The sequence below is a fragment of the Tenrec ecaudatus genome, chromosome 8 (genome assembly GCF_050624435.1).
Source record: "Tenrec ecaudatus isolate mTenEca1 chromosome 8, mTenEca1.hap1, whole genome shotgun sequence".
NCBI classification, from domain to species: Eukaryota; Metazoa; Chordata; class Mammalia; order Afrosoricida; family Tenrecidae; genus Tenrec; species Tenrec ecaudatus.
This window is the reverse complement of record NC_134537.1, coordinates 117,656,771-117,676,917: the sequence shown is the minus strand read 5'-3', so window position 1 is coordinate 117,676,917 and position 20,147 is coordinate 117,656,771. Positions and strand designations below refer to the sequence as shown.

The 20,147-nt window shown below is 42.3% G+C and overlaps 1 protein-coding gene across 1 annotated transcript in view; it reads left to right on the top strand.

The window, feature by feature from the left end:
- Nucleotides 1–1,576: 1,576 nt before the first annotated feature.
- Nucleotides 1,577–20,147, top strand: part of MTMR7 (myotubularin related protein 7) — a 150,572-nt gene continuing 132,001 nt past the window's right edge. The window contains exon 1 of the mRNA XM_075556769.1: nt 1,577–1,727. Within this exon, the coding sequence (XP_075412884.1) occupies nt 1,704–1,727 (24 nt within the window). The 5' untranslated portion in view covers nt 1,577–1,703. The remainder of the gene's footprint in view (nt 1,728–20,147) is intronic.

Sequence of the window (20,147 nt, the reverse complement as noted above, 5' to 3'; positions counted from 1 at the left end):
GAAGGTGAGCATCATGGAATGCCAGATTATGAGAACAAAGTGTTCTTGCATTGAGGAAGTACTTGAGTAGCTGCCCAATGTCCATTTGCTTCCTTAATACTGAACATATAAATATAGCCTATAGATCTATTTCCCTATCCTTACATATAAATACATTTACATATATACATGCCTGTATTTAGATCTATATAAATGTCTGTTGCCTCCGAGTTCTTTCCTCTATTTCCTTTTACTTTCCTCTTGTCCCACAATCATGTTCAGCCTTCATATGGGTTCAGTAATTCCTCTCAGTTACATTGACCTTGATCGAGCCCTACCAAGCCTCCTATACCCTCCTCGCCATCTATTTTAGATGACTTACTATTTCCTTGTCCCTGAGTTTGTTAACACCTACTTCCTCTCCCCCACCTCCCCCTCTTCTGTGTCCCCCTGGAACCTTCGTCCTTTGTTTTCTCCTCCAGATTGCTTATCCTGCCTATCTTATGTAGATAGACATGCAGAGATAATAATAAGCATAAAAACAAGCCAGAGGAAAACTAAACAAGAAAATAAAACAACAACAACAACTAATGACAACAAAAAAAGAAAAGCCTATAAATAATTCCAGGTCAGTTTGTTGACCTTCAGGAGTGTTTTCCAAGGAGTATGATGGGGTGTCTGGCCCCAAAGGCTATTTTTGGCATTCCCAGGGGACTTCACCGCTTTGCTCCCCTCGCTACTCCTTTGCACCCCCTTAGTGTTTTGCCCTGGTATGGCGGGGTCAGATCGGGCACAATGCCTGCACTGTGTCTCCAGTGCTGTCCCTCGTAGTGCTGTGGGTCAGAGAGGGTACATTGTGAGACTGTAACTATCTATGAGAGTGAGTTTCCAACCGCTCACCTGGAGATTAACAGGTCAACGGATGGAGACCATTCACTGTCTTTGACTTTTACCAAATAGCTTAATACTAACACCAGTAATAACCTTTACTATCATAAATGGAAAATGATACCTGGTAACAGATACGCTGTATCTATATCTTTCAGTTCAGTTACAACTAAGAGATAATTACGAACGAGCATCCAACACCGTGCCAAAGAAAAGCTTCGCTTCTCTTCTCTCAGAATCCCACATCGATGTGCGATGCCTGAGACGACCTAGTAGGGAGCTAATAGTGTTCTCTGTGCTCTCCACCCTCAGTCCAAATGTTCTCGCCACTTTTGTGCCTCACTGAAACAGGAGTGCCGGTGGTAGTCTTCTTCCTTTTTTGCCTGACTGAAGTCCCACCTAGTCTCAGGGGCTCTGGAAGAAGGTCAATGGGTGGTGGGGAGCAGTGTGGATTTCCCCTTTCTCTTCCAAGAGGCCACACCCAACACAAGGCCTTCATTGTGTCTTGGGGAACAGCAGCCCCACAGTATGAGGCTGTTCGCTGCCCCTGTTAAAGAAGCCAGTGGCTCCGGACCTGGCCATCTGGGCCAATGACGAGGTGCAGCTGCTGCACGACGGATGGGAGGAGGCGAGGAGACGCGCGCTCTAGGGCCGCGCGGGCGCCCCAATCCCGCACGCAGGGCCACGCGCGGGCGCGGGCGCGGCCGCACCTGAAGGCGGGGCCAAACCTCGCTCTGGGCCCGCGAAGCCCCCTCCCCGGACCCCTCCCGCCGCGCTGCAGCAGCGGGCAGGTGCGTGAGGCGGTGCGGGTAGAGGACTGCAGACGCGGACTGGCCATGGAATACATCCGCACCCCGAAGGTTTGGAACTAGGGCGCGGGCGGCTCTGGGTGAGGAGGCGGAGGCGGAGGAGGAGGAGGAGGCGGAGGGAGATGATCGGGCTGGAGGCCCATCTCCAAGGGGACCGGGCCGAGCAGGGACCATGAGCCAGGGAGGAGGAGGGGCGCAGGAGCATCTCTGGGTTAGCTGAAGGGGCTGGCCTTGCTCTCGCTGCCTCGCAGGCCTGGCCTTGGCCTTGGCTGCATCAAACCTCTTGTCCTTGGGAGATGCGCAGTGAGCATGGCGTGGGCTCCAGGAAGCCTCGATTGTCTGCCGGTGAACAGATGCACGCTTCCTTTTCGTCCTGGCATAGAGGCTTTATTGCTGCTGGTTGCTCTCAGGAGGTGAAAGGAAAACGACTCTGTATGATGACAGGTGGTAGGAAAATGAGTCATGGGCAACTATACGTGTAAAATACTCAGCATCTTCTTGAATCTCTGGTTCCTTTAGAGTCGCTCAACTGGGCCGTCCTCATCTTGTGATGAGGAGCCGCAGTGAAGCGTCCACAGATTAGTATCCCTTGTAGGTAGAACGAGGGTATCGATTCTTCTCTGATCATCCTTTTCCGGGCCCGATTCAATCTCAGAAGGACACAACTTTGCGATGCATGGGTCTTAACACTAGCTTTTTCCACTCCGCAAAAGCAAGTGGCCCCCGGTCATCCCATGAACTCACAGAAGACCTTGCGTTTTATGCCAGGCCTTATTTGTAGTTGCTTTGGTCATATACTTTAGGAAGGAACAAACAAATAAGCAAAACATTCTTGTCTTATTAAAACCCTAAAGTAATGAAAGAATATATTTTAAAAGCCCATTAGCTATGTCTTGTTATTGTCATCACAGCTTGTTGGGTTTCTAGGGTGATCTCATGTCAAAAATCTAGGCCTCTGACAGAGTTTGGGAGTGACCAGAGCCCAGGCGGCCCGAGGAATTTCAACCAATTCATTGGAGGCGATTGCTTTGCCTTATGTCCAGCAAGAAGGAATTCTTCCTCAATTCTGGAAAGATTCCGAAGCACTTTTTGGTAAAAGCAGCTTTTAAATGTTCTCTTGAGAGTGGAAGAATAAATCTTTTAGTTTGCTGGACAATAGCAGTTTCAACAGTAAATTTAACTGGTATTGATTTTGCTCTATGGAATTAAATTGTTGCTTCACAATCAGGAAATTGTAAACTTAGAAGAGAGTGCCATCAACCACAAGAGAGGTGGCTGGAAGCTTTCAGGGCTTAAGTGGTCTTAAATAATTTATTCTAGAAGCATGCATTCACTCATGGACTCCTTCTGCCCTTGCCCAGGACATCCTGTCTTTGGTTGAGGAAAGGGGCTATGTGACAATGATCTCTGAAGTCCATTTCGACAATCAGGGTGTTAGGATGACAGGGCACTGACTGCCATTGTGGTGCGGAAAATGAATTTGAGGAGGAACGGCCTTTTCTAGTGTACATCCAAACTCACCTTGGAAGATGCCATGTGTATAAAGCTGATTTTGCCATCCTTACTTTTAAAATTCTTACCCCCCCCCCCCGATACTCTACTCTCTAAGCATGTTAGTATTTCAGAAATTCTCCTCTATCAGGAAATGGAAAGAACTGGAGAAAACATGAGAATCATCTGAAATATCACTGAAGGTCATTCCCATTTAAGATAATGCAGTTAAAAAATACCTGAAAGCAGTAGAGAACAAGGACCACTTACAGACGCGTGCATCAAATACACATATAATTGTTGATGGTTGAGATAGTTTACTGTGCCAGCCTGGCCAATAAACACAGGTGGGATTAATTGAAGGGCAGAGAGAGAAATGGGTCGGCGAGCCTCGCTTTTCTTGTCTCTTGCTCTTTGATCATCGGACCAGTGTGCGGCTGCCTTGCTTGTTCTGTGCCTCAGTTTGCAAGCTACACTACCTGTGGGACACTTAACCTGTGGACTGTGTTGCTGTAATTTGAGGTCCCTTTAAGACCGGCTTCACCACACAATTGGAATTTACATTTCTTGAGCTGGGGACTGACTGTTGGTGACCTGCCTTGCTGTTTGCTGCCTGTGCCAGGATAGCCTGAATCTCTCTACAGAGGACTACCTGGTGGCCCTCAAGACTTGAAGGACTGCCAGTGTCTCACAACTTTCTCATGGGAGTGAGTTGCACTGAGTCATTTGTACTGCTTTATAATTTAACTGTTCATTTCTTGTATTATACATCTATCTGTATATAATTTAACAGTTCATTTCTTGTGTTATCTATATATCTTTATATATAATTATTAGCGATCTGGTTTTGTTTCTCTAGAGAACCCTGTCTAACACATTGTGGTATCAGGAGTGCTTCTAGAGAAATAAAATCATAAATATGGGCTTCTTAAATTGGCTCTCCAGCCTGATTAGTCTTAACACTAGTAATGCTACTTCCGACACCCCAAAGCATGGATAAGTCTGCTACTCTTCCTAATCCATGGCATGAAATAGCAAAGATAATACCTAAAGTAGCACCACCGATAGATGAGGTGCTGGTTAAAGGAGAGGCTCTGAGTGATCGTATGCTTGATATTTTCCCGGAGTTTTGCAAGTATAGGGAAGCTGGTTGGCTGGTCCTTCTTACAATGGAAAGTGTGATTAAGGAGAGGGATGGTCTCAGAGCCTCAGAAACGTGACTCAGGTGCGGACTAACGGATTTGAAAACTTCCATCTGTGCTACAAAGGACAGCCTTCTCTCCTCTAGTAAAACATCTGACATTGCTGAGAACCAGGTCCAGAGTCTCATTATGTGAGTGACTGAATTACAACATCAACTGAATTGCAGATCTAGAGCAGTGTCTGATGTCAAAGTGAGGACATTGATTGGGAAAAGTTGGGACCCTGAAACATGGGATGGGAACATATGGGCTGATGATCCAGAAGAGGAGGATATCGAGCCCTTAGAAACAACTGACTCACGCCAGTCAATAGATCCACCCCTCCCAGCTGACAGTATTAATTCACAATCCACACCTGAGCAGATTAGCCAAACTATTCAAGTTGATATGCCCGGTGTGGCTGCAGCAGTAGCATTGCCTGAGGGAGATGCCTTACAAGATGTTGCTGAGAGTACCCAGGAAACACCCTCACCACCCATTATTTCCACTAGACCTTTCTCTAAAACTAAGTCTCAGAAATCTCATAAGGTGAGGTTGAGATGACTATCCAAGAAGAAGCACGCTATACTCATAAAGATCTGCTCGAGTTTTCAAATCTGTACAAGCAGAAGCCTGGGGAATATCCCTGGGAATGGTTACTAAGGGTGTGGGATACTGGTGCACGAAATGTAATATTATACCGGTCTGAGTTTCTGGATATGGGACCCCTAAGCACAGACTCTTCTTTCAATGTCTCTGCGAGACAGGCTAAAAAAGGATCTAAGTCTTTATTTGGTTGGTTCAATGAAGCACGGACTACCAGATGGCCTAGATTAGACCAACTTGAAGTGCCTGACCTACCTTGGTACACTGTAGAGGAAGGCATCCAAAAGCTTAGGGAAATGGGTATGTTGGAATGGATCTATCAGGATATTCCCATAGACCCAAAAAGGGGTGTCCTGAGGACATACCCTTTACCACACCCATAAGGAACAAGATTGTGAAGTGGGCCCCAGCATCTCTTAAGACTCCTGTAACCTAAGCAAACTCCGATATTTGCCCACAATGGGGCTGATTGGTCATGTCCATCTTTAGCACTTGCTTCCATTGTACCCCGCAGGAATGGATTGGTAGATTGCCTTACATTTCCTGGTTTCCTACCTTGGGTAGCTTGTTATGATTACAAACCAAGTGTGTTTATCTCATCCACTGCGAATGAAAGCAACCTTATAAATAGCAGGTTTTTATTTTAAGAGGAAAGGAAATGTTTGCATGTATGAGGTACACTTGCTTTCCTAGTACCATAAAAAACCATTCATTTGCGCTTTTTAAAAACTGTATAGTATCCATCACAGTCTCTCTGTCTTGCTTCAGTCTCTGGGGTGTAATTTAAGGAGACAGATGTACGTGAATAATCTGGAACGCCTTGCACATATTTTGTTTGGAGGCTGTGTGATTGTTTGTGTTTAACTGAAGGTTTCATCATATGCTAAGCAGGGTACTCCTCTCCCAGAATGGATCATATACAGAAAAAAAAGGGGAGGGAGGAATGTGTCAAGGACGAGCTAGTTTGCAGCTGGAAGAGATTGAGGACAGCCATATGCCTTATCTGCTCTCATGATAGTAAATCTTGGGTGTACACTTCTCTGCTTGGCTTCTTTTCCTACTTCAAAACCTTGTTTGGATGAAATTATTCTGCTTGAAGTTCAAGGACAATTTGAGTTCAAGTACTATAGTATTATGAAAACGTTTTCAGGACCTTAAAGTAGCTGGAAGTATCTGTGGGAGATGGAGAGAGATGACATTGATGTTAATGTGTCTATAATCCTGGGTGATAAGCTCCAATTTTTATGTATCAGTCTTTTTGGTAGATCCCTTTTGTACATGTGAATTGAATTACTTGTAGAGCACATGCAGAAAACACCTAATTGTTGATAATCAAGTTCATCTTTGTTATTTGTTTCCATTAGACTCTCGTTCTTGAAGAGGTAGGTTGCCTTAGTGTTTGTGGTTTCATGTCAAACTCCCAAACAGGCGTTGAACATGCCTCCCTCACCCTCATCTTAGCCATTATTTGGAAAGCCTTCAAACTGGTGTTCTAGACACTTTTGCTCTTCTTTAATCTCTTGTCTGCAGAGGAGCCTGGCTGATGGTTTTAGGATATACATGGATTGTGTCACCTCTCTGCTGAAAATAATAGGTGACTTCCCATTGTATCCAAAATTACAGTGAAAATCTCGAGTCACCCTGAGGCCTCAATCCCTGCTTCCTTTCCCCCACCTCATTTTCTGAGACTCTCCTTTATTTCTGATTCTCCTCCTGGCCCTCATAGGCTTCTCAAATGTACCTCATTCTTTTGCTACCCCGGGCCTTTTGCACAGCCTTACTGTTTTGAGGGGGACAGTCATCTTTTCACTTTGGAAAAGAAATTCATTTGTCTATTGAAGGCGTAGAAACGTGTAGGCAGAGTTTGGCCGACTCTTGTTCCTGAACACACTAGAACCTTATTTGAACCATATGCCAGCTAGGCTGCTGCATACACCTTGACTGCTGAGAATTCGCCGTCTTTTCTGGCAAGTGCATAATGTTCATAGGCAGCTCAAACCACTGCAGTTTCCCTTGGGATATTGCCCAAGACATCAATCCTCTTTCTAGGAAATTGTCCTTCAAGTGTTCCATGCTCTGTTGCCTTCTCTCTAATCCTTCCCTTCTAAGTCAGTGGTTCTCAACCTGTGGGTCGTGACCCCTTTGGGGGCCGAACGACCCTTTCACAGGGGAAGTCAAGGGGATGCTGCAAAAGCAGGCACCTACACTTTTAATGGGCGATAGTACAAACATTTTTAATTGTTGGGGGATGACAAGTTTTTTTTCTGAAAGGGGAACATTGGGCTAAATAAGCTTAGGAACCCATGCTATATAGAGTCACTCAGATGGAATCTACTTGATGGCAGGGTACAATTCAGTACCCACCTTGCTAGTGGTATATAGCACACAGCCATGTCTTTGTGGCTTTATGGTCAGCTTTAAAAAACCAACCTGTTACCCCTGCGTTGATATCCACACATGACCGTCCCATATGCTACCGAGTCCAACTGCTCTCTCAGCGTTGCTTAGCCTTCATCTTTATGGAAGTAGATTGCCGGCCAATCTTTTATTTTTTGTTTTGTTTTTTTTAAACAATTTATTAGGGGCTCATACAACTCTTATCACAGTTCATACATATACATACATCAATTATATAAAGCACATCTGTACAGTCTTTGCCCTAATCATATTTTTTCTCCTCTTTTCTTTTTTTACATTTTATTAGGGACTCATACAACTCCTATCACAATGCATACATATACATACATCAATTGTATAAAGCACATCCGCACATTCCCTGCCCCAATCATTCTCAGATTGCCGGCCAATCTTATATGGTGCCTCTAGCTGGGCTCAGACTGCCCCCCAGAATTTTAAAGGAGGGAATAATACTTCATTCTTTCATTGCCTTTGACAAAATCATTAGTGAAGTTTTTTGACTATTTTGTGACTTCTTTGGCTTATCTGCTTTGTGTGATGATAATAATCGGTGATTTGAGTTCATGCGTCTTGCATGTCTTTCTGACTGCGTAATCGCTTTATTGAGATGCATGTCCCATGGCATGGGTTTCACTCATTCAAAGTGGATGGTTGCTATTTAATGTATTCTTGAACCCCCGGGAGCATGTCCACTGTCTAATTCCACACTGCTTTCATCACATCAACCAGAAACTTCATCCCCATTAGTTACTCTCCATTCTAACTCTCTCCTTACCTCAAAGGCCCACTACTTTACCTGGAGGATTTGCTTGTTTCGGACAGTTTGAGTAAATGGAGCCATAGAAAATGTTGGGGTCTTTTTGTGGGGGCAAGAGTACCTCTGGGTTCTTTCACTTACTATGATGAATTTTTAATGTGTCATCCAAGTTGTTACACGTATCATTACTTCATTCCTTTTTATTGTGGAAAAATATATTGTTTTCCATTCCTCAGTCTATGGACATTTGGGTTGCTTCCATTTTGAGGGCTGTTATGAATCATGTTGGAAGCCCAGTGGCATTATGGTTACACATCGGGCTGCTAACTGAAAGGTCAATAGTTCGAAACCACCAGTTGGTGCTGCCTGAATCATGAAAACATTTCATGATATGTTCTGAAGTACAATACTGTATGCGATAGGACAATATCTGTATGCCTAGCATGACAGCTTAATATGTCTATTATCCTGATTTGTGCACCAATTACTAAAAATCAATGGTGAAGAAATCCTACCAACTTTTTCCATCTGAAATTGATCAAATATGTCATCAAGATGCATTGATAATTACTGGTGATAGCAGTGCCAAAGTTGGAAGTGAGGAGGAAGAATGATGGACGTGTGAAAGCTGCACGCACAATGAGGAAGACTTGACAACAAAGATTAATAATGCCCTTTGCCTCTGAGTCAACTGATCCCTGTGTTGCTGAGTAGAACTGCACTCCAAAGGGTTTCCCTGGTCCTGACCTTTTGAAAGCAAATCGCCAAGTTTCTCCTGAGTGGTGGGTGCACACTGTCATTCTTTTCACGAGCCTGTAGCCCTTTGTGCCACCCAGAGACGAATGCTGTTGAGCCTCCTTGAGCTGCTTATTAGGTATTGGTACAAAAACAGCTGTCAGGATGGTGCACGACCGAATAGTGTTTATCCATTTTACAAAGGTTGCTGTGGATCGGACCCAACTCGATGGCACGGAACAACGACAGATCCTCTTTTGAAAAATGTCTGCTTTCCCCCGGGCTCATTTTTCAATTCAATTGTCCTTTTTCACTATGATAAGATTTTTTGTTCTGATGATGCCTGTACCTGATCCCTTCGACACCTCATTAGGCATAGGAAATGCAAAATTTACTTTCATTCTTTATGCTCTTAATTCTTTTTTTTGTACATTCATTGCCCTCATCATTCTCAAAACATTTGCTCTCTACTTAATCCTCTGGCATCAGCTCCTCATTTTTCCCCTCCCTCTCCGCTCTCCACTCCCTCATGAACCCTTTATAATTCATAAATTATTATTTTATCATGTCTTGCTCTGTCCGGCATCTACCTTCACCCACATTTCTGTTGTCCCCCAGGGAGGAGATCACATGTCGATCTTTGTAATCTGTTCCCCTTTTCCACCCCACCCTCCCTTTACACTCCCAGTATCACTGCTCACACCACTGGTCCTGAAGGGATTATCCGCCCTGGATTCCCTTTGTTTCCAGTTCCTATCTATACCAGTGTACATCCTCTGCTCTATCCAGACTTGCAAGGTAGAATTGGGATCATGATAGTGGGGGAGGAGGAAGCATTTAGGAACTAGAGGAAAGCTGTATGTTTCATCATTGCTACATCGTACCATGACTGGCTCGGCTCCTCCCGGAGACCCTTCTGTAAGGGGATGTCCAGTGGCCTACAAATGGGCTTTGGGTCTCCACCCCACACTCCCCCCTCATTCACTATGATACGATTTTTTGTTCTGATCCCTTCGACACCTCATGATCGCACAGGCTGGTGTGTTTCTTCCATGTGGGCTTTGTTGCTTCTGAGCTAGATGACTGCTTGTTTACCTTCAATCCTTTAAGACCCCAGGCACTATATCTTTTGATAGTCAGGCAACATCAGCTTTCTTCACCACATGTGCCCGTTTGTCTTCAGTGATCATATCATGGAGGTGAGCACACAATGATGCGATTTTTTGTTCTTTGATGACTGATAACTGATCCCTTCAGTACCTCGTGATCACATAGGCTGGTGTGCTTCTTCCATGTGGACTTTGTTGCTTCTGAGCTAGATCGCCACTTGTTTACCTGTAAGCTTTTAAGACCCCAGATGCTATATCTTTTAATAGCTGGGCACCATCAGCTTTCTTCACCATATTTGCTTATGCACCCGCTTTGTCTTCAGCAGTTGTGTCAGGAAGGTGTATGCTCTAATTCTTGATGATGTCTTTTGAAGCACAAAAGTTTAATTTTGATCCAGTTTAATTTGCCCATTTCCCCCTTTTATTGCATATGCTTTTGGAATTATATGTATATATTTATGTATATGTTTTAAATCTTATGATCTCCATATACATCTATATATATATTTTTCAAGCACTTAAAAATTATAAGTATTACATTATAGAAAATGTAGATAATTCAAAAAAATCAGAAGAAAAATAAAAACAATGCATTATCTCCACACCCATCAAAATTACCGTTAGTGGGTATGTACTATCAGCCTTTTCTCTATATTTAAATGGAAATGTAATTTAAAGGTAAATTGTATAAATTTATAAATCTTTCTAGGTGTGTGTATGTGTGTGATTTAAGAGGATGGTAAAAACCTACTTTTTTACATTTCATACCCAAACCCAACCCACTGCCATTGAGCCATTTCAGATTCATAGTGATGCTATGTAGGGATTCTGAAACTGTAAATCTGTATGGTAGCAGAGAGCCTCATCTTTCTCCAAAGGAGCAGCTGATGCGTTTGAAGTGCCAACCTTACAGTTACCCTAAATATTTTTCTCACATTGTGAACATTCTTCTGAGAAGTGACTTTCCATAACTACAGTTTCCCTTTGCATGGATGCACTCTTGTTAATAGAGTTTGAAACTGATGCTCATGAGTCTTTTTGCACTTTTGTTTCAACCTACCTTTCAAAGGATGATTAGATAACAAACAGCTCTGAAAGAAGGGAATAGTGCTTCTCTCAGTGTCACATGAAAATTAGATTGTTGTTCAAGTAGATACTGATTTTTCTCAGGGAGAAAAATTGGACAGATTTGCTAACATCTCCCTTACAGGATTGCAATTGTTGTTAGGTGCCATTGAGTTCCAACTCAAAATGACCCCATGTGCTGTCGAATCAAACACTGCTCACTCCTGGGCCATCCTCCCGATTACTTCCATATTTGACTCATTGTTGAAGCTACTGTGTCAATCCATCTTGTTGAAGGTCGTCTTCTTTTTTGATGCCCTACACTTTACCAAGCATGATGTCCTTTCCCATGGTCTGGTCTTCCCTGATAACGTGTTCAAAGTACATGAGATCAAGTCTCACTGTCCTTGTGTATAAGGAGTATTCTGGCTTTACTTCTTCCAAGACAGATTTGTTTATTTTTCCAACAAAGTGTTTTAAATAGTCTTTACCAGCACCATAATTCAACTGCATCAACTCTTCCCTGATCTTTCTCATTCATTGTCTAACTTTCATCAGCATATTAGATAATTGAAAATACTATGGTTTAGGTCAGGTTCACCTTAGTCCTCAAAGTGACAACCTTGCTCTTCAATACTCTAAAGAGGTCTGGTGCAGTAGAATTTTCCAATATTTGTTTGCTTTCTTGACTGCTGCTTCCATGAGCATTGATTGTTGATCCAAGCAAGATGAAGTCATTTTCTCTGTGTATCATTTCTCCATTTATCATAATGTTGCCTATTGGTCCAATTTTGTTGAAATTTACACTGATGGCCGCAGTCTGATTTTTCACTGGTAAGTGTGCCAATGCCTCCTGTCTTCCAGCAAGCAGAATTGTATAATATTGTGTAATATGCATATTGAAAGTTATAATAAGCTTTCCTCCAATACGATGCTACTTTTTTATTCACATAGTCTAGCTTCTTGGATTATTTGCTTAGCATATAGATTGAATAAGTAGCGTGAAAGGATACAACCCTGACTAATTCCTTTCCTGATATTAAACCAAGTAGTCTTCCCTTGTTCTGTTTAAGGGGCCACCTCTTCGTCGACATACAGGTTCTGCATGAGCACAATGAAATGTTCTGTAATTCTCATTATTTGCAATGTTATCCATAGTTTTTAAAAGGAATTATACAGTTGAATGCTTTTGTATAGTCATTAAAACAGAAGTAAACATCTTTCTGGTATTCTCTTTTTAAGTCAAGATGCATTTGACACCAGTAATGATACCTCTCATGCTATATATCTTATGAATGTGGCTTGACTTTCTGGTAGATCCCTGTAGACATACTGCTGCAGCCATTGCTTACTTGCCTTCAGCAAAATGTTACTTGGACGTGATATTAGTGATATTGTCAATAATCTCTGCATTCTTTTGAGCCACCTTTCTTTGGAATAGGCACAAATATAAATCTAAGTCCATTGGTTTGATAACCCTGTTCTAAATTTCTTGGCTTACCCAGTGAGTGTTTCTCGTGATTTATCAGGTTTTGAAACATTTCAGTTACCATTCCATGAATTCCTGGAGCTTTGTTTTTCGCGGATGCATTCAGGGCTACTTGGACATCTTCCTTCAATACCGTCAATTCGTGATCATCTGCTGCCTCTTCAGATGGTTGAATGTTGACTAGTTCCTTTTGGTACCGTGACCTTGTGTATTCCTTCCATCTTCTTGTGATACTTGACTGCACTGTTCAATATGTTTCCCATAGAATCAATCCTTGAACATTGCGATGACAGTCTTAATTTTTTCTTTATTTCTTTCAGATTGAGATCTGCTAAAGTTTTTCTTCCCTTTGACTCTCCAGCTCCAAGTCTTTGCCTATTTGATTATAATGTTTTACCTTGCTGCTTGAGCTAACTTTGGAAATTTTATGCCTACTCTTCTATTCCCTTAAGCTACAGTCAAGAGCAAGTTTTAGAATCTCTTCTTCGAGTCTCTTCTGACATCCATTTTAGACCTCTCTCCTGTCTTTTAAGTAACCTTTTGCTTTCTTCATGTATAACGTGCTGGTTGTCTGTTCCTTGGTTTTTATTGTTCAGTGTAGCAAATCTGTTCTTGAGATGTTCTCTAAATCCAGATGGAATTTACTGAAGGTCGTGTTGTTTTTTTCTTGAGTCTTCTTCTTGGGTAGCGCAAACAGCTCTTGTTACAATCCATCCATTCATCCATCATGTTGAGCACATTTGTACATATGTTGTCATCATCATTTTCAAAACACTTTCTTTCTCCTTGAGCCCTTGGTATCAGCTCATTTTCCCCTCCCCCAACCTCCCTCCCTCATGATTTAGAAAAAAATTTTTTTCATGTCTTACACCAACCGCTGTCTCCATTCACCCATTTTTCTGTTGTCCATCCCCTTAGGGCGGTGATATGTAGATCCTTGGGATCAGGTTTTCCCTTTCTCCTCCCACCTGCCCCTTACCCCCTGGTATTGTTATTCTTATTCTTGACCCTGGAGGGTTTATCTGTCCTGGTTTTCCTGTTTTTACAGCTATTGTGTCCTGGCTTTCCTGTGTTTACTAGCATATATGCTCTCTGGTTTAGCCAGATTTGTAAGGTAGAATTGGGGTAATGATAGTGGGGGGGGGGGGTTGAGGAAGTATTAAAGAACTAGAGGAAAGCTGTATGTTTCAATGGTGGTATGCTGCACCCTGACTGGCTCATTTCTTCCTTGTGACCCCCTCTGTAAAGGGATGTCAGTTGTCTACAGATGGGCTCTGGGTCTTCATTGCACTCTCTCTTTTATTCATGATATTTTTTGTTCTCGGTCTTTGAAGCCTGATACCTGATCCCATCAACACCTCATGATCACACAAGCTGGTGTGCTTCTTCCATGTAGGTTTTGTTGCTTCTCAGCTAGATGGCCGCTTGTTTATCTTCAAGCATTTAAGACCCCACATGCTGTAGCTTTTGGTAGCTGGGCACCATCAGCTTTCTTCACCACATTTGCTTATACACCCATTTGTCTTCAGTGATCAGTATCACAGAATGCCGGGTTATTAGAACAAAGTGTTCTTGCATTGAGGGAGTACTTGAGTAGAAGCTGATTGTCTGTGTTCTACCTTAATACGTAACATCCCTATCATTATATAAAAATATATTTACATGCCTGTATTTAGACCTCTATAAATGTCCTTTGCCTCTTTCCTAGTTCTTTCCATCTTAAGTTTTTTCAATTTTCTTCAGTTTCAGCCAGAGCTTACACATATGAACAATTGGGGGTCTGTTCCACAGGCAGCCCCTGCCTTTGTTTTTGGTAATACTATTGAGCTGCTCTAGTGTGTCTTTCCATAGATGTAATCAATTTGATTTCTTTGTACTCTATCTGGTGAAGTTCATGTATATAGTCACAGTTTATGTTGTTGAGTAAAGGTATTTCAATGAATAAGTCACTTGTCTTGTAAAATTCTATCATGTGTATTTCATTTTCATCATAAAAAAGTTGAAATATTAAAAATATTTTAATGTAGCTAAATTCATAAGTATTTTTCTATAGGTCTGTGTCATGCTTAGTAAAGCCATCTCCACTTTGAGAACAAATTTTCTTCTGGTTTCATTTTAAAATATTTTATTTTTTAACTCTGATTCATCTAGAATTATTTTATGGTGAAGGTATGGATCAAACCTTTTTCCAGCCCCACCCTGCTTTCCACAGCAAATAACAGAAAATCCTGATGTGCGTGCTTTAAACAACAGGAAAACCAACTTAGCAAGACTCTCTGAAGCAAGGTAGCCCATGGCTTGATTAATTGAAGCCTAGGTTTCTTTCCATCTTCCTCTCTGCTACCTGCAGATTTGACACTTTCTTTAGGCTAGCTCCACTGTCCTTGCACTATAGGTGCCATAGCGCTTGTGGTGCAGTGTGTTATGAGTTGGACTGCTAACTGCTAGGTGAGCAGTTTGAACCCACCAACTGCTTCTTGGGAGAAAGATGAGGTTCATTTCAGTAAAGATTCATAGTCTTAGAAACTCACAGAGACACTTCTACCCTGTCCTATAGGGTTGCTTTTCATTGAAACCACATGGATGGTCGTGAATGAGTTTGGAGGTCAGCTTCACATCATATATCAGTTTTTGCTTGCAGTGGAAAAGGAGGTAGAATCTGCTTGTGGCGCACCATTTGAAAAAAAAAACCAAAAATGCACGTTTCAGCACTGAGATTAGTGCCCTAATAAACAATGGGTTAAAAAACAAACTTAAAAAAAGGGAATTTTTCTTGAAGTCCATTTGCTGATTCCCACTAATGTTCGTATGTCAGAATTGTAGTATATACCATCCTGGACAAATCACCAGCAAGGAGAATGGGATAACCATCATTTGCATAATTGCTGTGTGCAGCTGAGACTAACTGGATTTCTGCCAGCAGGAAAGAAGAGAGGAGAGGGATTTGAGATAGGCAATGGACCCTGTGTATGAGAGAGCTTTGGGGGTCCTCGCTGCCTCAGTTGTTAGGGGCTATCAAGTTGGTTCTGACTCCGTCACCCTATGTACACAAAACTGTTCGACCCTGGGCCATCTCACGGTTGTTCTTATTTTGAGCTCATCCATGCAGTTGCAGTCTCAATCCATCTTATGGAAGGCCTTCCTCTTTTTGCTGCCCTGCTACTTTACTAAGCATGATGTCCCTCTTCCAGGGATTGATCTTTCCTGACAACAGATCCAAAGTATGTGAGCAAAGTCTTGCCATCCTTGCCTCTAAGGAGCCATTCTGGCTGTACTTTTTTAAAAAATCATTTTACTCAGGGCTCATACAACTCTTATCACAATCCATTCATCCATCCATGTGTCAAGCACATTTGTTGCTATCATCATTCTCAAAACATTTGCTTTTTACTTGAGCCCTTGGTATCAGCTCCTCATTTTCCCCTCCCTCCCCGCTCCCCCCTCTCTCATGAACTTTTATAAATTATTATTTATAAATTATTATTTTGTCATATCTTACACTGCCCGACGTCTCCCTTCACTCATTTTTCTGTCCTTGGAGGTTATATGTAGATCCTTATAATCGCCCCCTCCCCCCCTTCTACCCTACCTTCCCTCCACCCTCCTGATATTGCCACTCTCACCACTGGTCCTGAAGGAATCATCTGTCCTGGATTCCCTGTGTTTCCAGTACCTATTTGTACCAGTGTATATCCTCTGATCTAGCTGGGTTTGTAAGGTAGAATTGGGATAATGATAATTGGCGGGGGGGGGGGGGCAGGGAGGAAGCATTGAAGAACTAGAGGAAAGTTGCATGTTTCATCGTTGCTACACTCTGGCTGTACTTCTTTCAAGACAGATTTGCGTGTCCTTCTGGCAGTCCAAGGTCCTTTCAATAGCTCAGAGTAATCCTTATTTTCTTGGGTGGATTCCTGAATCACTAAAATGAATTTTCATTAGACATGTTTGCACAATATGACTCCATTTCCCTAGACATTATATTTTGGACCGGAGATGAATAAATGGCCTTGACTGGGCCAAAGCTCTTTCTATGGGAATCTGGAATTGGAGCAGAGAACGAGCGGTCCAGCCTCACTGTAGCCAGACCTGTAAGAGAGAAAGTTGAAGCTTGTGGACGGGAGCCTTGCCAGGGTGTATGCTGGGAAGCAGAAGTTCAGGGGTAACCTTGAAAATGGAACAACCCAACACATTGATGTCTGTTTTAGCATTCTAATTTTGATTTTATTGCAATGTTTGTTTGCTTCATCATAGTCAATAGCTTGTAGCACCCCAGCTTTTAGTTTTGCCCATTCTTTAATATTTAATGGTTTATAAACACCTAGACAAGACCACTTGAAAGGTCTTTCATAGGCTTATTGACAAGCATAACCCTCTTCCTTTCTGCCCCAACTTTGATCTTATTGAGTACCCACTCCTCTCCCAAGTAACTCTGGAGGAAATAATGGTTAATCTAGAGACTGGTGTGTTCATTCCATGCACCGTGCTAGTAACTGATATAGGATTAGGTGTGTAAACTTGTCTTGGCCAAGGAGACTTGTTGAGAAATCTTCTCTCTGCCCTTGTACCTCACTGCGCTTCTTAAAAGTGTAGTAGGCATATATGCTAATCACCTTGATCTTTGATGGTCTCCTTCCGCCGCATCTTGGGACGATTCTATCTCAGAATTTCATTTCTATGAGATCGTATTTTTCTTTGTTGTTTATTCCTTTTTGAGTTGTTAGAGTAATACTCCAAGGATCTTGTGATCTTTTTATAAAAATAGGTGCCTGGATTGTCTCTGAAACAAGTCCCGTAACACTCATATGTAAAAGAAAGCTTTAAATCAAGAAATAATTATATATCAAGAATTATATATCCCATTCCAGTCCAACTCAGGTCCCTAAGTCCCATGCTAGTCTATAAGTCCTCTTCAGACTCATGTAGCTGCTGGCCGGTGATGCAGAAAAGGGAAGCAGGAAGCTCACAGGCTGGTGGGTGCAGAGTCACGTGTATCCAAGGTCAGTGGAAACAGGGCAGGGCGCTGACAGCTGTCAGGGTTGGGAAGAACAGGTAGTGGCCCAGCAAACAGGAAGAGGAAGGGACAGAGAGCGAGAGGGAGAAGTGCCCAGTTTCTTTGCTTATACGAAGGCCACATCCCAAGGAGGCATGGTCAGGCCTGATTGACAGGTTGCATTGATTGGTGGTATCTCGTAAGAAAGGCCTGGCAATCTTTCTATAAAGATTGTTAGGTTGTTGTTATGTGCCATTGAGTGGCTCTGCCTTGAAATTTTGCCCATTGGGAGGATTTTCCTTAACCATTGCCCTTCAAAGAGGTCCCTGAATGGGCCTGCCACGTCCACTTGTGATGGAGCCTGCATGTTCTACAGACCCATCTGTAAAGCAGGTATAACTTTTCTTCAGCCTACTGATCCTAAGGAACTCTTCATTTAGTCATAGGTGTAGACTGGGAGAGGGAAGTTAGTGTGATCGAAGTGGACATCATGGGCTTTGGGGCTCCTTCTTCATGTAACTTTTGTGTGCTTCCGGCCCTTCCTGAGTCCCATCTCTTAGGTACCACTTCCATTTAATGGAGGAGTGCTGCTGTGCCTTCCCAACTTTGTGACTCTGAACATCAGACAATACTTAGTCGCTGTGGGCAGCTCAGGCCATGCGGTAGCTTGGTAGTCATGATTAGACGTTCCATATCTACTAAGGTTAAATAAGAAGCCAAAATTGGTGTCTCAAAAGGCAAGCGCTTTGCCTTGATGTTATATTGGATGTAGTTCACACCCTGTTATATTTGCCTTTATATATTGGATGCAGGCCACACCCCTAAGAAATCTCCTTTTTAGCTGAGTGGTTCCTCATAGATGATCTCATTATGGAAGTGATTCCATGACTGTGTAACTTCCCACCTACAGCATAACAGCCACATCAGAGAACCATCGCCCAGCCAAGTTGACACACAACCTTAACCATCACATGCACCTATATTTTGGTTTTTATTACCAAATTATATTGGTTGTAAGTTTTTCCAAAATTGTACTTAATTATTGTGTATTTCATAGTATCATCTTTTACCTTGATCAAGTATTGTCACCCAAACTTACAATTACCTACTAACTAAAAAGTTCTAGAACAGTGGTTCTCAACCTTTCTAATGCCGCGGCCCTTTAATACAGTTCCTCATGTTGTGGTGAGCCCCCCAACCATAACATTTATTTTTGTTGCTACTTCATAACTGTCATTTTGCTACTGTTATGAATCAGTTGACCCCTGTGAAAGGATTATTCGACCCCCAAAGGGGTCACAACCCACAGGTTGAGAAACCTCTATTCTAGAAGTTATTCCCCCTCCCTTCTACTTTCATCAATTTTAACCACCAAAGAATGTTGCTTCCTGTGTGTTTTTATCTATTCATATCTTTTTATAAAGTGAGATCATACAGTGTTTGTCCTTTTGTGATCGATTTACTTCCCTCAGCATGCCACATCCCTGATTTATTCCACATAATAGCATATTTTGAGAACTATTCTTGAAGGCTGTGCAGTATTTCATTGTGGGCATGTACCACAGCTTGTCTATCCATAAGTCCATTAATAGGTTGTTTCCATCTGAGTTAGTTAGTTTATTGTGCCAACCTGGCTGATAAACACATGTGGGATTAATTGAAGGGTGAAGAGATAAATGGCTCGGTGAGCTTCGCCTTTTTAGTTCTCTGGTGTCTTGCTTTGTGATGGTCGGACCAGGGTGCAGCTGCCTTAGCAGTTCCCTGCTTCAGCTGGTAAGGCTCACTTCCTGCAAGACATCCCCAAGGAGAAGCCACATGGACCTACCCTGATGCAGCCCTGGGTGCTGGAGACTCCTACTAGAGCTGAGATTTTTTGCACATTCACTGACTCGGCTTTCCTCCTGCAGTCGGCATCGTTGCGTCTGTTTTGTGAGATGGAGGAGGACTTTGTGGATTGGTGTTGGACATATGGCTTAATGGGTTAATGTTGGACTTGTGGGATTGGGCAGCACTAGGTTGGGATGTTTTCTTGATGCGCACTTAACCTTTATATAAAACTCTCTTATATATGAGTTTCTATGGATTTGTTTCTCTAATACACCATCTCTTTGCTGTTATGAATCATGCTGCATTGAACGTAGGTGGGCATACATCTATGTATTCATGTCAGTGGTTTTAGTTCTCTGAAACAGGGGTTGGCAAAACAGGGTTCCCTAGCTATCTGCAGCTCTTGGAGTATGTACATGTGGCTCTGGGGGAAAATTGAAAAAAATTTAAAAATATATTTTTCAGATAATGGGAATTTCATCTGTTTGTAAAAATATATACATGGGCCTCAAATAATTTCTAAATTGTTGTGCGCATCCGGATTTACTCCTCCACTTCAAGTTTGCTCCTCCACTTCAAGTAGGTGTGTGCCCTAGAACAGGGCATATACCTAGCAGTGGGTTATTGGATCATATGGTATTTATATTTCTAACTTTTTGAAGAAACACCGTACTATTTTCCATAGTTATGAAACTAACTTATAATAGCACCAACAAGTATAAGAGGTGCAGTGTTCTAATCTCTCTACAACCTTGTCAGCATTTGTGGTTTTCTGTTATTCATTTTGTTGTTTGTTTGTTTAT